Genomic DNA, 21,084 nt, shown 5'->3' on the forward strand with positions numbered 1-21,084 from the left:
GATTCGTTTTCGTAGGGAGTCTGCCATTCAACATAATATACACAATTAATTTATTCTATTCTACTCTATTAACATTACAACTAGTAAAATAGATTTCTCACTTTATTTTATAAAGTCAAATGGCAAAAAGGTGAATAACTTGTGGAAAATCCCTGCTGAGCGATGTGATTAATACTTTGGGAAGAGGCGAATAGAAATGATAATATTATGAGCACTTCATGACTTTATCATCAGAAATTTCCAGGAGTGCTGATCACGAAGATATCCCAATCAACTTTGATCGGACCCAAAGTTAACAACAAAAGGTTCTTTTCGACCAGACTTCCTTTGCTGAGGGTTCCTTAATGTACAGTGAGGGTGTACGATATTTAACAGTATTCGGAAATAACCTAATCATTTGACCATTCAAAGGATTTGCCTAATCCTTTGTCATAATCATAAATCATTTAAAATTTGTCATTTGGGTCATTTGCGAAATGACAAATGCCAAATGATTTATTTGATCATTTGTCGAAAGATTATTGGACAAGTCCTAATTGTGGAATCACGTGATTTGTGAAAAATACTAAGCGAACAATTCTTTAATTTTTTTTTTCATAATCATTTTTACATAACTATTATATATAATATTATTAGGTTGATTTTAATTTGTTGTTACGGTATTATTCTTCACCACTCCATACAAATTTAGAAACAAGCCAATAAAAAATTACATTGAAATGTCGAATTTTAAATAGCAATTTCAGCTAAATAATCCAAATTTTGACTTGTATTTTACATTTTTTCTATATAGCATAATTTTTTAATTTTAGTTTATAATTTATATACTATTTACTTTAAATTATAATGCTAAAATAAATCAAGTAATGTAGAAATGTTAGAACTTAGAAGAAGCCTCAGTATGACTCATTTGGCTGGTCAGTAAATTTGAGTTGATTGTTAAGGCAAGAAATTGCAAATGTTTAAATTTTAAATTTTCTTTCGTTAAATATAAATTATAAATCACGTGATATGAAAATCTTTTGCACTAAGAAAAATTTTTGTTACATAGATAAGATTTTTAATATTTGGTTTCTTTACTTTATGTTAAATGAGATTATCGATAAAAACTTTCAAATATTTAATATTGGTGGTCAAATGACTGGTCATTTGAATTTCAAATGACAAATGACAAATTTAATTCATTTGTCATTTCAAGTCATTTGCCATATTAACGTACGAACTGGCCGGAATTAACGTTAACGCTATCACGTGCAAGTGCATAACTCCTAAACTCGGGCCAGTTCGTACATTAATATCGTACACTCCATTGTATAGCATTGTATAGTTCGAAAACCCTTCTCCGCGCTTAATATTTCCGGGAATTCGTCCCAAATCAGCCGGTACTTTGAATTGATTCATTTTTTTTTTTGAATCTTCTTTAGATCGTTCGGGGTTAAAACACCCTCGTCGATCCAAATCCTCTTCATTATCCACTTCGCAATGCCTAAGAATAAGCACGTTAAGGACGCCCCCTTTGCTGGTCAAAGGATCAAAGGGTCTACAAACGGTGTCAGTTATTTCATGTCAGTGAGATGGCTGTTTGTAAATTGTACCATAACCATTTCTTTTTTGCAACAATTTTTGTCCTTTTCACAAATAATAATTTGCATAATATAGGTATCATAATAATATTATATTCCTCCGAAATTAAGCAATATGAAAATTAACACCACAACACCACTGGCCAGAATTATGAAGATTTTAGCCTAAATTATGTTTATTCTGGGCGGAATTATGTGCAAACATGAGTTGCTTTATTTTCTTAGCTATAATAGCTATAATAGCACAAAATTTGGTAAATATATTACTAATAACCATATGATTCCCATATATGGTATGGTATATAGTTCGATTAGAATCATGTCTTCGGTCTGTATTAACCAAATAAATTATTTAGCTAACCCGGTTACGCTAGCTATCAATATTTTTTGGTAAAATTAAGGAAACTCTGGTTTTAAGATTAAATAAATTAAACCTGATAAACATTTTGCGACTGAAAACTAATTGTCAACCGTACCACAAATTAATTTATTTTCAACAATTATTCTATTGTCACGACTCACGCCACAGAAAATGTCTTACTATAATATATTATTTTTCTCATAATAGATCATAGAGGATGAAAACTGATACAAGACTATTGGAGTAATTCAAAGCAATTAATAATGTTAGGTAATATCATTAAGACGCAAAAGATGCAGAAACCAATATAAAGATTTTTCTTTATAACGAACTGAACATTTGCAGATCGCTTTAAAAATTTTTTAATGATGTAAATTTGCATCATAAAATTAATTTTTAAATACATATATATCACATTCGTTTTGCAGTATAAATTTGTTTAAATTCTCGGATGAAAACTCCGTTATAAATTAAGAGTTACGAAATTAATAGAAAATTCTATTATTGGAATTAACACTTGGTTTTATTAGGTTTAGGTTAAAAACATACTAGGATAAATCTGGTCAAAACGATCTCTATTTTTATTAATTATTTTTATTAAACTAATTTAGTAAAAAAAATAATAATAATAATTTGCTACTAAATTTACTGATTATGGAAATAAATTAAACAACGTGCAAGTTCGTGCAAGTGTACTACAAATAAACAAATGTTACACCAACACCTTTTTTGATGGTGATGGTTCATAAGTTGATAGACCAAAATGATCATCATCATCGGGATTAAACCTAACAATCGTTTGACATGGAATTTCACCAGGACGAGTAGTGCGTTCTAAAAAACCAATGTTAGTAACACTTCGTATCAAAGCTATATGTTTATATCCAATATCAGATGCCAGCCACCACACTTTATTATTAAACAACAGTGGTATTAACTCAACAATCATCATTAATAATGGTATAGATATCGTTAAACCGACCATTAACATTGGATTGTTACCTCCTATACACACTTTATGCGTTGCCGTTAAGAACCCAGTTGATTTGCTATTTACTACATAATCATCCAATTCAATTGAATAATCTATGGGATACAGATTAGCTGCGGACTCTAATAATGCACCAGTATACCTCACAGCTGCTGAGGCTCCAACACGCTGTGCACAAGTGTTGTTTCCCTCACAATTCCATCCACTAACCAGTTGTTTTATAACATTGTTGGAAATTATGTCAGGTTTATAATCAGGGCGTGAATAAGCCTCTTCCATTGCATCAAATAGCTCATCTGTAAGTTCATTTAAATCTGTTAACTCATTCTTTCGTAACAAAACTTCTGCAAGATTTTCATCACGAGGACCATTATTTGGAAACCCAATTGTTACGCGAGGAAAGAGTCCTTGTTTTAGAGTTATCTTACAATCCAATTGTACCGAGCCTTGGTCACGAGGCAAATCACACAATTTCCATGAAATGGTTTTATTTTCTTTACCAGCCATCAAACTAATTGTTGTCCCCCTTACTATTTGATCTTTATTGCAGGGAGGATCTGGATTAACATTGCATTGTGCAGTTAAGTATTGTAAGTTAGCATTATCCAATTCCAATTCCAAGTTCCACTTCATTAGACCATCTTTATCTTTAAGGTTACCACTTGCTGTCGCATTTGTTGATGTAGTCCACGTTTGTGGCAGAAATGGCACTTCAATTTCACGTCCTCTAGTTTTATCAACCCAGCTAGACAATGAATTATATTGTATCACGGTTATTCCATCGATGGAATTTTCTGGTATAAATGCATTAAGAAGACTGTCTCTTATCCCTTGTGTTGGAGCTTGCGCCCACATAATTGGAGCATTATAAAAAATGTAAGGTTCTCCCAACTTAGATGCAGCATATGCACCAATACCAACACTTAAAATGTATATTAATAAGACACTTATATATGAAATTATCTGAAAGAAGCTTCCATGTCTTTGTTTATTATATCGTGTTCGTCGAAATATTATTAAACATGCTATTAAAACTCGTGCTGGAGTTTGTTCTCCGCTCATGATGGCTTGAAGAGGAATTCCTTGTTTTTTAAGTAAAAAGTAACCTTGTAAGTAAGCAAACATATGAGCGAGCGTCGTTTGAGCCAGAGCGCCAACTACAAGCGCCACAATAAATGATCCTAAGTTCATCAAGTACTTAAGTTCAGGATAATAATCGGGCTGCGAACCACAAAACTCGAGAAAAAGCCCCCATGAAAATATTATTAAAATCAGAAAGAATCTACTCAATGGACCTTGCCATTGCCAAGCGGCAAGAGGAACGTCGTGAAGACTTCTTGATGGCATTTTATATAATTAAAAGAGTGAATGCGTTTATTTTTGTTTTGTAAACCAGTTACTTCTTTTTTTTTCTTAAAAAAAAAAAAAAAAATATTACATTGAATTCATAAGTTTATTCAATATAAGTAGTTTTTTTTAAAAAAATTTTTTCGGAAAAATTCATATTTTAAAAATTTAATTAATTTGGTAACATTTTATTCTTATTTAATATATGTGCAGAGTGAGTTAATATTTGTTTTATGTCACAAATTACTTTCCTTTGTTCCCTTTTATATTGTAGAAAATCTTGAAACAAACCCTTTGTTTATCGTTATGTACCATTTTTTTCACGGGTACATGTCCGATTGGTTTTGTTTGCCAAAACAGATTATATATAAAACGTTTGTTTCACGAAAAATAAACACTTTGTTTTATCACTGTGATATCATTGAGGAATTGATTTTTTTTTTAATTAAAAAGGCTTTTTATTCTTACATCGTTTCAATTCTCTTCCTTCTCTTTCCCTATTTTTATTTTTTCTTAAAATTGACATTCTTTTAATAAACGTTATATATATATATATATATACAAAATGCAGTACTTATTATTTAAATTAATTTTTTCAACGGCTCTAATAATAATTTTTAATTATATTAAATTTGCAAATTGCAAATTATTTTTTACCGGTGGAACTGGGTATAAATCTATTTTTACTGGGAATAAATTATATTATCTAAGCTTCCCAGAAATCTCTTTTTTTTACGTAGATTTAACAGGAGTATCATTAGATAGCGATACTCACGTTGATCAATCCAAATGGATTGACCTCACCGATATTAAACCTCGACCAGAACGCACATCTACTAGACCAGTCTTGGGCGGTAAAGTTAATGATCAAATAATGTTCTTTGATTCAGACGACGGTAAATCGGTAACCGCTAATTCATTTGATACTACACCAAAACAATGGATAATAAATCAAAATGTCAAATCTTTAACACCGGGATTCTTTTCTGATCTTAATGGTTGGGTTTCTGATGGTAAAACTGGAAAGGCCTATACATTTGATTCAATTAATAAAGGAATGACAATACTTGATACTATTAATTTATCGGTTGGATCTGGTATTTCAACTCCTAAAAATCTTTTCGCGAAGAAATCTACCTTTTACGACGATTTTGTTCAAGTTATGATACCAAATGGTCAAATTTTGTTCATTGGTGGAAAACTTGGTAATGAACACCAGTCAATGAAAAGTTTACTAACTTATGATAGTAATAAAGATACTTGGCAAATAACGGTATGTAAAAAAAAAAAGATTTATTTCTTTTATACAAATTAAATTAATTGATTATTTATTCTTTATGCGTGAATATATAAGAACACAGTAGGTGCAGCACCTCAAGAACGTACCAAGCATACAGCTGTTTCAAGTAAGCGTTAAAAAAATAGTCATAAAAAATCCTTTAAAATTTCATTCATTATTAATTTTTTTTTTTAGCTTCGGATGGACGTGTAATTTTATTTGGTGGAATAATAAATAATGTACCAGCTTTACCACAATTAGCGGTATTAGATACTTCAAAAGCGCCATACCAATGGGTAACACTAACAGAAGAAGATCCTATTGGAGCTTTTAGCGAACATACAGCAGTGATGGCTAACAATTATATGATATTTGCGTTTGGTAAATTTAATTTATTTATTTTTTTACATAATATAAAGGTTAATTAAATTGTTAATTTCTTTTTTGAATTTTTTTAAAGGTAAAAATGAATCAGAAACAAAGGAATTGAAATCTAATAACAAAGATATATATAAATTAAATATATCAGATCCATTAAAGTATAAATGGTCATTATTAGCTAGTTTTGAAGGGAAACCTACATCAACTACATCATCAAACAGTTCCAGTTCTGCTTCTACTCCCATTCAAACGGATGTATCGGTTGGTAATAGCTCATTTTCGAAAAATTTTGAATTAAAGGCACGTTGGGTTGTTACAATCGTTGTTGTAATAGTAGCTCTTATATGCATATCAATATTTGCCGTTTATAGAACAAGACAATATAGAAACAAAAATAGGGTTAAGAATACTTATCAACATAAATTATCTAGTAATGATGAATTAGATAAAAATTATATTTGAAAGAAATATTGTATTGATTACAATAAACCTTCTTTCGACGCTTTATATATATAATGGTTAGTAGCGTACAAGTACTGTAAATTAGAATATTATATGTATGATATGTCTCTGACGAACTGAAGCGCGTCAGATGTCAATTTTGAATAGTTTACTACAAGTGAACTATTTTTTTTATTAATAAATAAAACTTGTGCATCATATAACAAATTGCATATATTCTGAGCAAATATTTTAAATATTGAGTTATTTATTATAAATAATGTTATTACACAATTTTTCAGTATTAATTTATTCGTCATATTTGTAAGTATATAATTTTAAAATTTCAGATTTTTATTTCTTCTTAAAAAAATTATATTTGGCATCTGACGTAAATTGACACACTACATATATATACGTACAGTACATAATGGAATTATCTTTCATGAGATTAATTAATCATCATTTTTTAAACAATGTATTACTACAGTAAATAATAATAAATAAACTCTAAAAAGTACGAGTTGGAAGTCACATTATGAAGTAATTTATAATACTTCAGTTGTTTGCAGATTTTGCGTTGTACCATGTAATTCGTCCTGTAAATCTTTATTATTTTGGTGTGTTGCATAACCGCCTCCAGGTCTGTGCGACTCGTAATAAAAATTTTTCTCGCTCTTACGTGTTGGATTTTTTGTAGAATTGCTGAATGAATAGTAATTTAGCTTGTAGCATCCCATTATTACATAAATTATAATTTACCGTTGTATTGTAATTCAAAATCCGGAATTAACTTCTTTATAATAATGTGAAAATCAAAAATGAAATATTTTAGCCTAAAAAGAAAATATAAAAAAAGTTCAGCAAAAAAATATATTTTTTAAATCCGATTTTTTATTCTTTTCGGGAACAAAAATTCAAAAACTATACGTTAAAATAAAACACCAGATATTGCAGACATAAAATCGACAATTGTAGTTTGATGCGTTTTTCTTTATTTGTACTGAACTAACTTGTTAGTTATGAAATAATTACAGTATTTTATTTATTTATTTTATTTTTAAAAGAGTAGTAACCAGGGTCTATTACATTTAATAACCAAGTTTTGAAACAAAATGACTATCTAAGTAGTAGATCGGTGGTCGTCCCTCAAGAGAGGATCTCACCCTTCGATTTGACTACGCTATAAGAACAAACTGGAACGTAAAACAATGAGGAAGACAAAAGAACTAGTTATAAAAAAGATTAGTCGTTTAATCTATCAATCCGTATTTTCTTTTATCCATAAGGATACTATACGTAAATACTGTCAGGTATAGAATGGTGTATTTTAATAAGGTCCATAATTGTTTTAGTATGATGTCTATTCTTTTGATGTAGAAGGTAAATAGATGGCGGTAATGTCCGATTTTTCTGAAGTGTATGAATTATCACTCACAGCACTATGTGAGTAGTTGTCAGGTGTAGGAATACGTCGGAAAAAGGAGTTAGGGTCGTTGATAATAGCGCTATCGCGTTGAGACTTGAGAGATCGCGTAACGGCGTAAGTGACGTTGTTGTTGGATTTGGATCGAAACGCTTCCTAACTTTGTAATCGAAAAGGTTAATATTATAAGTGTTTTTATAATATGTGTAGATGCGTAGATCACCAGGTGTACCCGGAGGTAAAGGAGGGAATTGTTTTTTCAATTTGTTGCGTTTTCGATTACGACGTATCCAGTTTTTAATCCTTCGTTTATGTCGTTTTCGTTTTTCAAATCCGCTGTGTTTTTCAGGCAAATGTTGGATTTGTTTAAATAACGCAGGATGTGGCGTTCGAACACATTTGGTGTCTAATATTATCGAAGTGATTTTGTTGTGATAATATTCGTGATTTAGAGTACTTTTAGTAAGGCAGTTCCATCGCTCTATCTGTTTTGGAGATCGGTGGACGTCTAATTTGAGGTTAGAGTATTCTTTGTAATAATATCTTTTCTGAATGTCCGGGGGAGGGTCCATCATTTGCTTCAATTCAGGATTGAGCTCGCCTATAGACTTGTTGTATTTGTGTATCGTCACAGTATAATTAACGCATAAGCGTTGGGAATTAACGTTTTTGACATTTTTATTTTGTTTGAGTGCGCTATGAGTGAGACGAGAATAAAATTGTTCTTCGTGAAAATGAGGGCCTTTTGGGAAACGACTTTCTCCATGAGTTAATGTCGAGTTTGTTGCTTTTTTCATGATGAGCACCGCAGTACCAGCAGCGTTTTTATGGAAAGCCGTCCTTGACAAAAGGTTGATATCCAGACATCATGTTGGATAATGTCTAGACATCATGTTTGATATATGTAGGATGATGTTTATGGCACGCCGGACTGGACAGATGTTTAAACGTAAAAGCTAAATCATTTGACGTTAACACCATATCATTTGACTTTGGAGTACAAAGCATTTGGTGTTAAATATAAACCATTTGTCATTAATTCCAAAGCATTTGTCATTAATTCCCAAAGCATTTGCCATTAATTCCAAAGTATTTGCAAATCTATAAACAAATTTCCTATAAAGGAAATAGGATTTCACGAGACTTTTAAAAAGAAAATTATTACTTAAATTGCACCATTTGAATTTTAACCAAATATGGAAAATTATTTTCATATCGCCAAACTGTTTGACAGTATTGGCAAAGAATTTAACTATAAAGTCAAACAGTTTGTCGGTACAGCAAATCATTTGAATTTCGCAGTTAACCTTAAACGTCAAATGATTTAGCTTTTACGTTTAAACATCTGTCCAGTCCGGCGTGCCATAGATGTTTGTACATCATTCAACATGATGCTCAAGCATCAACCGACATGATGTCTTAGACATCATGTTACCAAATATAGTAAATTTTATTTTGTGTAACTCATAAATATACTATATTTGGTAATTTGATCAGCATGATGTCTAGACATCATGTCGGTTGATGTCTTTCACATCATGTTGAATGATGTATAAACATCATCCTACATATATCAAACATGATGTCTAGACATACCATCATGATGTCTAAATATTATATTTCATGATGTTTGGACATCAACCTTTTGTCAAGGACGGCTTTCCATACGTTTTGACATAACACGCTGCTGGAAGAGGACATGAGTTGAAATTGATGTTGGTCACGTGTGCCCTGATGGTTTGTCGATTATTTTAAGCGGTCGAGTCAATTCTTCTTTTAAGAGCTACTAATTTGTCTTTGAGGAGTTGACGTAAGCGCTGCTCATAACTTCGGCAGGAATGTACATATCATGTGATTTGTAATTCTTATTAATAATCCTGACCAAATTTTATAATTTTAGGGTTAGGATTAGTTTTTGTTGGAGCTAGGGAGGGTAAGTCGAGTAAGTTAGTTACCAGGGTTAGGGTTAAAGTAATATGATTAGAATTAGATGAATTCTGGCCTAAATTCCAATCACGAATTCACTATTGATAGAAACATCCGAAAACTTTTAAAAAACTCATCAATTATCAAAGATCCGACACTTTCTAACCACATCAATTGGCATTATACCCATATCTGGATGTTATATAACCACTTCAATCGTCTTACGTCACTCAAACTAAGCAAGATCGAAAGTTGGAAAATGAGAACGCCGACACATAATCTTCCCACTTTGAATATCCTAAATCGAAATTTCCCCGGACTCCTACAAGGACACTCCTCATGTTTTTTTGTAACCAAGAAATTGAATCCAAGCTTCATTTATGGTCATGTCCTTCATTAATTGATCGACTTATCCCAATTTCGCCAAACACAAAGACCTATTATAGGATTTCCTTACTACTAACTCTAACCATCCTTCAATGATAAGTTTTGAAAAGAAAGCAAAACTTCGAAACTCACCTATCCAAAACCCAAAGAACAAAATACCGAAACCTGCAAAATAGAAGAAAAAAAATTAAAAAAGAAATTAAAAGAAAATAATTTTTTAAAAAAAGTTTTGTAGTTTTCACCTCCAAAACTTATCTATATATGATATATCCAAAACCTAAGAACTGAAAGCCGAAACCTACAAAATAGAAGAAAAAAAAAATTAAAAAAAATTAAAAAAAATAATTTTTTTAAAAAAATTTCGATTCTTTCATTCCGAAACTTTGCCTATATATTCAATACCTAAGAAACGAAATAGAAGGAAAAAAAAATTAAAAAATTTTTTTTAAAAAAAAAAGTTTTGAAGTTTTCACTCTGAAACTCACCTATATATCCAACACCCAAGAACTGAAAGTCGAAACCTACAAAGTAGAAGAAAAAAAATTAAATAATTTTTTTTAAGAAAGTTTTGAAGCTCTTCAAACTCACCTATATATCCAACGTGAAGCTGAAACCTACAAAATAGAAGAAAAAAAAAATAAAAAATAATTTTCTTTTAAAAAGTTTTGAAGTTTTTGCTTCAAAAACTCGCCTATATATCCAACGCCCAAGAACTGAAAGCTGAAACCTACAAAAAAGAGACTCAAGTCCGGAAATCGAAATGAACTGACCTACAAAAATAAATTCCAAGTCCGAGAGTCGAAACAGAAGAAACTACAAAAAAAAGTCTTTTTTTTAAAAAAAAAAATTGCACTGCATTTCTTTATTAATTTCTGTACAAGTACATATTAATTTCAAAATACTAGAACTGCAGACCTCAAGGATCATACGACTCTATAGCAAAGTTTAATCTAGTCTAAATACAGAGGGCTAACTAATCTAATATGTACTATCGTGCAATGATTTGATCTCAGGTCCCAATAAATAAATCTCCAAAATCTTCTCATCCTTCTCATCCGTTGCAAAAACTAAAAAAAAATAAACAAAACCTAACCAAAGAAGAATAAACCCTGAAAAAGAAAATTTTAATTATTATAAGGAAAATTTGTCCATCTCTAGAGAATTTGATGATAAACTGAAATTAAACTCCAAAAGGAGATGGCTCCAACTTCCAGTTAATACCCTTAACTTTCCCTCCACAGTATCTCCCTTACAAGTATAAAAGTTAATAAAAAATCATAAACTTAAAAAAAACCTATTCTAGATTCTATACTTTTATCTCGTTTGCATCTAAGTAAAATTTTTATCAGTAAATTTTTTATGTGAAATCAAATGAAAAAAAAAGAGTCCGAACCTGATTAAAAAAGAAACTAATTTAGACTTTTATGTCAAAAGTCTATTTAAATCTTAGGGGGTTATAAATCAGTCGAAGGTCGTAGTACAAAATGAATATTGACCATATGACTCATCGTACCAATTTGTTTTACTGATCGGATAATCAAAACTTTTTTTTTAAAAAAAAACGGTTTATGAAACTGGTATTCTTTTTTTTTTGTTAGAAGAGTTTTTTTAAACCATTAACATTTTATTTTTCTTCTGTTATTCTTTCTATTTTTTTAAAAAAAAACTTTCAAACCATTTAAAAAAATAGTTTCACCCGTCCAATTTTGAATATCTTTTTTTTAATTTGAACTAGACGCCCGTGTCCAGGATGATAAAAAAGTTATTTACTACTATACGTCTATACGTAGTAAATAAATGGGTTATCATCCTTCATAACTCATTTATTTACTCGTATGGGCTGATTTGACGCATTGCATGTGATAATTTCATAGTAAATGGGAATTGGTTACTATTTGGTATGATGCGTCAAATCGGCCCATATGTACTAATACATAATTGTTAAGCAATAAATAAATAACTTTATCCCTGAAAACATTTATTCACGAAAAGAGGTCGTCTAAAGCAGGGGCAAATCACGTGACTTCGAAAAAAATTGTTTTCATAAAATAAAACTTTTCACCATATATTCAACCATTCTAAACACACATCCTAAATGCATTTTTGCCTGCTCTGCAAGTTTACTTAGAGCGCAGAGTAGGGTTTTGAATGCTGTTTTTGATTTATTTGACTTTTTCAATTTCGTTATCCATTTTTGGATATGATCGGCAAAGTTTCGTTCATTCATATGTAAAGTCAAAAACAATATTCATAATCCACTTTTTTTCCTTAAGTAAACTTGCAAAGCAGATAAAAATACGCTTATATTATGATTTTAAAGTTTCTATTAATCTTTCTTTATAAAAAATTAATCTAATTAAAATTACACCGAATCACGTGATTTGCCCCGCTTTAGACGACCTCCACGAAAAGTAATTTTTATAAATAACGAGATAAATTAATAAAAATCAGCTAATTCAAAAATTTATCTAGATTCTAGAAAAGATTTCTTTATGTATTTAGTATAAAAACAATAAAATAACTAAATGGAATAAATAATTTTTTGGTGAAATGTCCATTTGGCAAAATGTCAATTCGGCGAGTAGCTAAAAATAAATGAAAAAATAAAATAGAAAAACTGAAAAAGGATTAAATTTCTTTTAAAAAAGAATTTTTAATTTTAATAAAAAATTACCTCCATTTAGATTATATTTATAATATTTCTTTATAAGGAATATTAACTAAGGATTAATTAGAGAAAAAACAGGAAATAAAAAAGTAATAGAAAAAGAAAGCATCAGAGAGATAGCCGAGATGAAGATGTCCATTCGATAAAATGGCTTCAGCGAAATGGAATTCGGTGAAATGGGGTTTTGGTGAAATGGTATTTCGGACGAAATGGTACTTTGATGAAATATCCCTTCGGTGAAATGGCTTCGGCGAAATATGTTTCGATGAAATGGACTTTGACGAAAAGTCCGGATACCCTTGGCATGAAGCTACTGTATGTATTCTAAATTGTGTGTTTGATCATTTTTTTCTATCACTACGAGATGATTCTCACATTTCAATAGTCTTTCTTTGTAAATATAAAATAAATTAAACACAAATTTTCGCCAAATCATATCCTTCGTACTCAAATAAATTATAGAGAATGTTAATTTTAGCGAGAGAAATCTAAGATAATATGATTTCGAATCTATAATATGATTTTGGAGATTAGTAATAAAGTAAAAAAAAAAATAAACCAAAATTCATTTTATCATACATTTTATTTCAATCGACAAATATCTGAAACATTATTGTGAATTCAATACTCTACAGATATGACAAAAAAAGTTGCAGTCACGTGATTTTTGGCCTGCATCATGGCATTACACTGACAAATAAATGCTCCACCTAAAATTTGTGACGCATCCTGCAAATTAGCATAATACTGATGTTGATTACAATTTTCTTGAGAAAATCAATGTGCTAATATACTGTATATATATATGAAAATTAAATAGTATGTCTGAATTAATTATGGACATTAGTTTTTTTCGATTACATATACAAATGGTGCAGCTTATTTATACAAAATCCACATCATTGGTGTAAACACTATCATTAAAAATAGATAAGTATCATCACTCTGCAAAATCAGAATATACTACATACGAATTTGTATTATATGAAAATTTCACAAATAATGTGACAGAAAAGTGGAAATATATAAAGGAAAGATTTATGAAAAAAATAAGAATGATTTAAGAATATAGAAATGACTTGGTAGTGAATAGTGAATGATTGTAAATAACTTTAATGGAAAATTAAGAAAATAGGAGATTACTAAAAATAATTAATGAGAATTCGTATTACAATGATAATTAGTTTATTAATGACTTGAGTTTAATCAAATCTCTATTAATGTAAAAGTAGTGACAGAAGCATTTAAATTTAGACAATCATGGCATTGATAAGTAAATTTTACTAATCGTAACTTGGGCTATGATGCATAGTATGCACTTTGCTATTGTAATAAGAGTGTATTAATTTTCTTTAAAATTTGCTTCTGTGTATCAACTATTGACGGTTGTAACCTGCCGACCGTTTTGGCCAACCATTGCCATCTCTAGTCATATCTAAAGTTGCTTGCTGAAAATAAAGAAGGTCATTGTCGAAATGGTAAAAATAATTTCTACAATTTCGACATAACGAATTCACTAATTGTGACAAGTAAATTTAGTCATAGCTAATCGATTAGGAATGTAAGATATTTCATTATTTTAAATGTGAATCTGTGTGAAAACGGGTCAGTATCATCATATTTTCCATCGTAAATATCGCTAATATTTTCATCAACGTTCCAATATGTCCGATATGCCCATTTTGTCGTACATTTTTCGATAATATTTATGAAAAAACGATATTATCATTTTTTCTTAACCAGGGATCCCTATAAAAATTTTATCCATTATTTCTATAAAAACTCCATAAAAATGGGACTTTCCCGGATCAAAATGTATGTAATTCGATAAATTCCATGATATAAGATTATTAATTCCTGAAATATGAGCCTTTTACGGAAAAAGATGGAATATAAAAACGGATCAACTTTTTTTACAGAGAATCTATAGAAAATTATTTCTACACTAAGAGTGTTGAGATTTGATAATTATTAATCCAGTAAAGTATGAATTTCCCTAATATTATAGTGATAATTAAATAATTTATTCTTAAATAGAATGTTACCGTTATATCAAATGTTGAACCTGTTGCTCAAGTATCCTTACACTTTCAATTAATAATACTGGATTTTAATATTTACGCACTGAATTTTTTTAATATGTAATGTTATAATACAATATTTATAATAAAGATTTATTTTAAAAAATATACATAAAAGAAATTTAAAAATTCAAATAATAGTAAGTTATGTTGTATAGTTTGACCAATACCCAAACCAGAATTTTTTAAATGCTTAATCTTTTTTTGATTTTTGATCATCTGATGAAGGACTTATAATGAAACCAATGAATTTAATTAATTTAACAACAATTATTCCAATGATACTAAGAGAGATACCTATTAAAATTGCATAAATATCAAGATTATATGCTCTAATAAATCCCATCCTAGTTTCAGCAGGAACCCATTCCTTTAAAAAGTCATCATCGACATATTCAACAAAAGAACTGCTATGTAAAATATATTCAATTAAATCAGCAGCTCTATATTTTCTCTTACTATTAATTTTAGCTAAAACTTTTAATCTCTCTGAATTATTCTTTACATTCTCTTCTTTTAATAATGAATCCATTTTATTTAAAATATCATTAACATCCAAAGTGGTCAATTTTAATGATGATGCTACACCAGCTGAAACTAATTTTTGAGCGTTACCCATCTGATCACCAGCAAAAGGTAAAACTAACATAGGAGTACCAGTATAAAGAGATTCATGAGCACTTCCTGCACCTCCATGATTAAAAAATAATTTTGTATTAGTATGATTAAGTATAGCAAATTGTGGAACAAACTCTGCAATATGGATATGTGGATGTTCATTATTTAGAATTTGCGAAGTTTGAATTTGTGTACCATCAGATAATTTTAATGTTGGATAAAAATAATCTTTTGGTGTCTCAACTAATGCCCAAACTACACCATCAATTATTTTTTTGTTAATTGCTTCAATAAACGATTGTAAAAGTTTACTGTTATTATCAGTGGTTGTAGAGTAAAGTGTACCAAAAGATACATATAAAACGCGTTCGTGCCCATTTATAAAATCAGAAAGTTCAGGCGTGAGTGGTGGATATTCTTCTGATAATATTGGTCCAATTTCCTAAGAAAGAAGAAATTAAAGATTGATATTTCATATTAATATAATAAAAGTAATGATATATTTACCTGAATATATGGCGGCAAAGTTTGTGGTAACTTTAAGAATGAAAATAAAAAACCGTTTTTACTAATTTAAACAAAATTCGACAAATAATAATTTATTTATTAATAATTACCTCAAAACCAAAGAAAGTATCAATCAAAACTAAAGAAGCTTTAAAACCTCCAAGAGTCAATTGACCAAGGTCAACATTCATTTGTTTTCTCATTTCATTTAACTGATTTGTAAAGTCACTTAACGAATAAACATATCGAAACACTTGAATAAAATTACATCTAAATCTTTCCCAAATTGATTCATTTTCTAATGAAATGTTACAGCCTAAAATCGGGTCAAATTTATATGGTTTAGGATCCACGACTAAAAAAAAGAAAATTTTTTTAATAATGATTTTTTTTAAAAAAAAAATAATAATAAAATATTTGTAATTACTTTGAAGTGCCGAAACCAACACAACAACGGGTTTCTTTAGTGTGTTAGCAACATCTATACAGGCTTCATTTATCAGTAAATCGCAAAATATTAAGTCAATATTGTAATCTTCAACAACACTTTTGTATTTTTCGTATGTTCTTTTGTAGGATATTACGCCCATTTCCCAGAGACTTTTCATGGCATTATAATCTTGTTCTTCATCAATTCCATCCTTTCCTAAATTTTTCATGCCCATGCCAGGACCTAATGAAATTTGTTTAACGGCTGGATACTCTGATGACAATACATTATTTCCGGATGCCAATAATATTACCTTTATATCGTTAATGAAAATATGAGAGAGTTGATCATCGATCATCAACGTTAATAAAAAAAAAATCTTACATTGTAGCCTCTTTCAGCCAATATCGTAGCAATGTCTAGCATTGGTTTAACATGACTTCTTCCGCCCATAAAAGAACCAAACAAAATATTTTTAGGTATGTTTGAGCGATCTATATCAACTCTTTTAGAAATATCGTTTTGTACTGCAGTAATAAAATTGACACAAAAGACTAGGTTTAATAGGAAGGGCACCAATAATAATAAAATTGATTTTCTTTTAATCATTTTTTTTTTTTTGATAAATATACACACACAAAAAAATGATTTAATTCTTTATATATAATAATTCGAATTCCGGGGAGTTTATCCAATGGACATTTTCTCATTAAATTCACATGCGAGTTATTTAAATGTATGCATCTTTAGATTTGTTATTCATTTTAAACATTTTTAACCGACGGAAGAATATAGCCGATACAACTGATAGTCTGAAACCGGTTAATTAACGTGCATCTACTTAATTTATCAAATAAAGGCTTGGTGACACATATTGTTCAAAAAAAAAATTTAACTGGTAATACTGCAATACTAGAATGCATTAGCTTTAACCGGTTAACATTTAACCGGTTCCGAAAATCATGCGCAGTACTATCTGTACAGTATATCTCGTATTATGCTTTTCCGATACTTTTCTTGAATAGGAAACCTCCAACCAATCCGGGACCTCGAATGATCATCTGATTTGTTTGCTGCCGATCATATTAAAATAAATTAAAGTTAGCATCTTAAAAATGAAATTACTCGAAAACTAATCTTATGTTAACAATGACGTTAACGCATCACCCAACTAGTGCTTCGACCCGGATGAAAACCGTCATCCGGATTACACAAAAAAAAAATCCGGATTATATCCGGATTGACCCGGATTTTGAATCCGGATCAGATAATCCGGATAGAAACCGGAAACCGGATTGGATTTACAAATGATCGGCAATAATTCTGGCCAGAATTCATAACGCCGGCCAGAATTACAAATTGTGTAACATTAAATTTTCATGCCAGCCGATAAAAAATTTTTTGCCCGGTGGCTAAACTATTTTTCGGTGTCACGTGATGTTAATTTCGGCCAGAATTACAAATTTGGCCAAAATTATCCAAGACCACGAAATTTACATAATTCCAATTTCATTAAATACTTTTCTTTAAAACAATTTCATATTATTTCAGCATTGTCTCAGAATATTGTTTAACATTTCTTTGTAAATTAACTAATTATGAAATTTTAAACAAGATATTTTTATATACAGCTAAAGATTACTATAAATAGATGTGTTGGGTTAGTAAGGCAATTTTTTAAGGATTTGTTTCTTCTTTCAAAAATTAAAGAATCATTTGAATCAAATTATATAACACTAGTTTTAACTTTTAAAAAAAGTTGTTATAATTATATAAATTTATAATATTGAACAATTTTTCATTTAAAACAATAATTATTATTTTGTTGTAACAAAAATAATATAAAGTTTTTTTTCTTTTGAACGTTTGAATGTGAAATCTAAAATTATTTGTTATTTGTTAATGTATAAATTTAAATAAACAAATCTGATACAAACTTCAATAAATAAATTATAATTGAAAAATCTTCTTAAACTTACTGTATTAAAAAGTTTAATATAACAAATATAAATTTAATAAATTTTAATAAAAAAATTGGTATTAGGCGCAAAAATAATTAGCCATAATATAATTTAGATATAGGATCAGCAAAATCATTATTAATTAAAAAAAAAAATAATAAAAAATTTCATCCGGATTCCGGGTCAAACCGGATATTTTTCATCCGGTTTATAATCCGGATGAAAACCGTGAAAATCCGGATATCCGAAAAAAAAAAATCCGGATCAATCCGGATTGATCCGGATACGGGTCGAGGCACTACACCCAACCACCCTAAGAGACATACTTTCTTTTGCTAAAAATTAATTAAAATTTCGGAAAATCATGTGAAAATTAAATAATAATAAAAGAATTATTTTTCGTCGATTTCGGTTGGACTCTGCTGCGGAACTGTGGTCTAACGGTAAGTGGTAAGGATTTTTTATTTGCGTCGGGTTGATTTCTTTTAGGTTCAGCCAGTTCCAGGATTTTTCTTTATAGGATCAGTTCATTACTGCTGTGGTATTACGTTAAATAGCTTCAATTTCCTTTGGCGTCAGGGGATTAGTAATATTAAGTTATTAATAAATTTTTTCTTTCTTTTTCAGTTCCGTCATTCTGGCTGAGAATCGGCTTATTAATTGATAGGGCAATTAAATTATACTTAAATTAGAATTATTTCCATGTTTAAATTATTATCTAAACCAAAAGATTTGAAGCTATATTTATTAAAGTCCTACTTTGTTTAAGTATGTATAAAAAATCTAATATATTTAGAGTTAGAAATTTTTATTATGCAATTCGGTCCAAAAAAAGTGGAAAAAAAAAATTTTAAAAAAAATAACAATACGGTCTAAAAAAAAGATCGAAAAAAAATAATATAAAAAAAATCGGTCTTAATAAGACCGAAACAATAGGATTATTTTAATTAAAAAATTTCAGTTTGGAAAAAAAATTAAACATAAATGAGAAAAAACAAATTTTTCGGTTTGAAAAAAAAATGAAAAAAAATCGGACAAAAAATTAAAAAATTAAATAATCAAAAAAAAAATTCCGATTAAGGTAATTTTCATTAACCGAAATTGGATTAGTGGATCGAATAGTTTTGGACCATATATATAAATGAGGCATGTCACGGTTTTAATTATATAGCATGGGATTTCAAGTTACACAATTCAAATTATTTATGCGGAGACGTCAGACAAATTTTTTTAGTTATATATACAGTAGATTATCCATTTTTATTTTATTTTATTCAATATAGACGTAGACTGGGGTGATAACAAGGAAATCCCTGTAATGCTGTAAGTTAGCACCATTACAAATAGTACCTAACGGAGTTGTCCTGCCTATTACTAATATCTAGACTATATCGTAGAATAAATTGGAAAAAGAAATAATAAAATTACCTAAATTATAAAAAAACGAAAAGTTATATAGATTATCCAAATATCAAAAAAAAGTTGAAATCATTCACGTGATAAAGTTGCATTTGATTTTGACGTAATAATTTTTATTTGGGAAGAATCTTTAATTTAACCAAATATGAATGATTGCATTACTAGAAAACTTTATAAATTTACACAATTTTTTTTTTATAACCATGTTAAATTCTTATTTTAAATTTTTATAAATATTACAACACAATTTATTTCCTTCGAAATTAAGTCAAAATTATATTGAATTATTGGATGATAATGAATATTACGATATTACAGTTGAAGTTGGCAAAGATCCTAATGTGAAAATATTTCGTTCACACAAGATTATTTTGTGTCGCCGTTCTCCATGCTTACGACGTAGTTTGGCCTCTAGTAAAAACCAATGTTTTAACTAACATTAAGTTTCCGAATATCACCAGAGGTTTTCCAAATTATTTTAAGGTAAGTTTGTAACTATATATAATACAATAATGACTAAATATAACATAATGCGTATAATTATCTTTAATATTTATTGAAATAATTAATTTTATGATACAGGTATATCTATGGAGGTATTCTTTCGTTGAGTGAAAATATGATTCAAAAATTTTTCAAATTTTATTGGCAGCAGATGAACTATTTCTTCAAGAATTAATTGATTATTTACAAAATATTTGATTGAAAATAAATCCGAATGGATGGAGCAACACTTTGAATTCATTCATCGAACAAGTTTTCAATACAATTCTTTATTGGAAATTCAACGATTCTGTACAGATTTTATGGCAAAATCTCCAGAGAAAGTATTTAAATCACTTGATTTCACTTCACTTCCTGAAAAATCTTTAGTTCAACTCATTAAAAGAGATGATTTACAAATGAAAGAAATAGAGGTTTGGGAACATGTATTAGAATGGGTCTTGCACAAAATCCTACACTTGATCCTAATGATTTGTCAGATGCTGATTTTAAAACAATGAAATATACTTTACAACATTGTTTACCTTGGATTGGATTTTTTAGTTTATCATCCAAAGAATTTTCACAAAAAGTTCGTCCTTATAAGAAGCTCTTAAGACGCCAAATTTATGAAAATTTATTAAATTCTCACTTAGATCCTGATATTAAACCAATTGATAATATTTTACTTCCTAGAGATATTAGATTTGATTGAATTATTGATTCAAAAATTATTGATTTGAATATGGCTTCGATTATTTCAAGATGGATCAATAAAGTTGATGTTAATTGTAA

The 21,084-nt window shown here is 29.1% G+C and overlaps 4 protein-coding genes across 4 annotated transcripts; 2 read left to right on the top strand and 2 right to left on the bottom strand.

Annotated features, from left to right (window-relative positions):
* Window positions 1-2,437: 2,437 nt before the first annotated feature.
* Window positions 2,438-4,282, bottom strand: OCT59_028710 (uncharacterized protein; the record flags this gene model as incomplete). Its single annotated transcript, XM_025313956.2, has 1 exon — window positions 2,438-4,282. One exon carries the CDS (start codon window positions 4,280-4,282, stop codon window positions 2,657-2,659), a length of 1,626 nt encoding a protein of 541 aa, XP_025186275.1. The 3' UTR covers window positions 2,438-2,656.
* Window positions 4,283-4,847: 565 nt separating this feature from the next.
* On the top strand, window positions 4,848-6,404 carry OCT59_028711 (uncharacterized protein; the record flags this gene model as incomplete). The annotated part of the gene is made up of 4 exons (XM_025313957.2): window positions 4,848-5,555; window positions 5,637-5,688; window positions 5,757-5,942; window positions 6,022-6,404. The coding sequence occupies 4 exons, from the start codon at window positions 4,848-4,850 to the stop codon at window positions 6,402-6,404; spliced, it is 1,329 nt and encodes a 442-aa protein (XP_025186276.2).
* Window positions 6,405-15,064: 8,660 nt separating this feature from the next.
* OCT59_028712 (uncharacterized protein) lies at window positions 15,065-17,035 on the bottom strand (the record flags this gene model as incomplete). The annotated part of the gene is made up of 5 exons (XM_025330042.2): window positions 15,065-15,931; window positions 15,997-16,026; window positions 16,107-16,351; window positions 16,424-16,739; window positions 16,811-17,035. 5 exons carry the CDS (start codon window positions 17,033-17,035, stop codon window positions 15,065-15,067), a joined length of 1,683 nt encoding a protein of 560 aa, XP_025186278.2.
* Window positions 17,036-20,743: 3,708 nt separating this feature from the next.
* On the top strand, window positions 20,744-21,004 carry OCT59_028713 (uncharacterized protein; the record flags this gene model as incomplete). The annotated part of the gene is made up of 1 exon (XM_066147495.1): window positions 20,744-21,004. The coding sequence occupies one exon, from the start codon at window positions 20,744-20,746 to the stop codon at window positions 21,002-21,004; it is 261 nt and encodes an 86-aa protein (XP_065994201.1).
* Between the last annotated feature and the right edge of the window lie 80 nt (window positions 21,005-21,084).

Source organism: Rhizophagus irregularis, chromosome 8 (genome assembly GCF_026210795.1).
Source record: "Rhizophagus irregularis chromosome 8, complete sequence".
NCBI lineage: Eukaryota > Fungi > Glomeromycota > Glomeromycetes > Glomerales > Glomeraceae > Rhizophagus > Rhizophagus irregularis.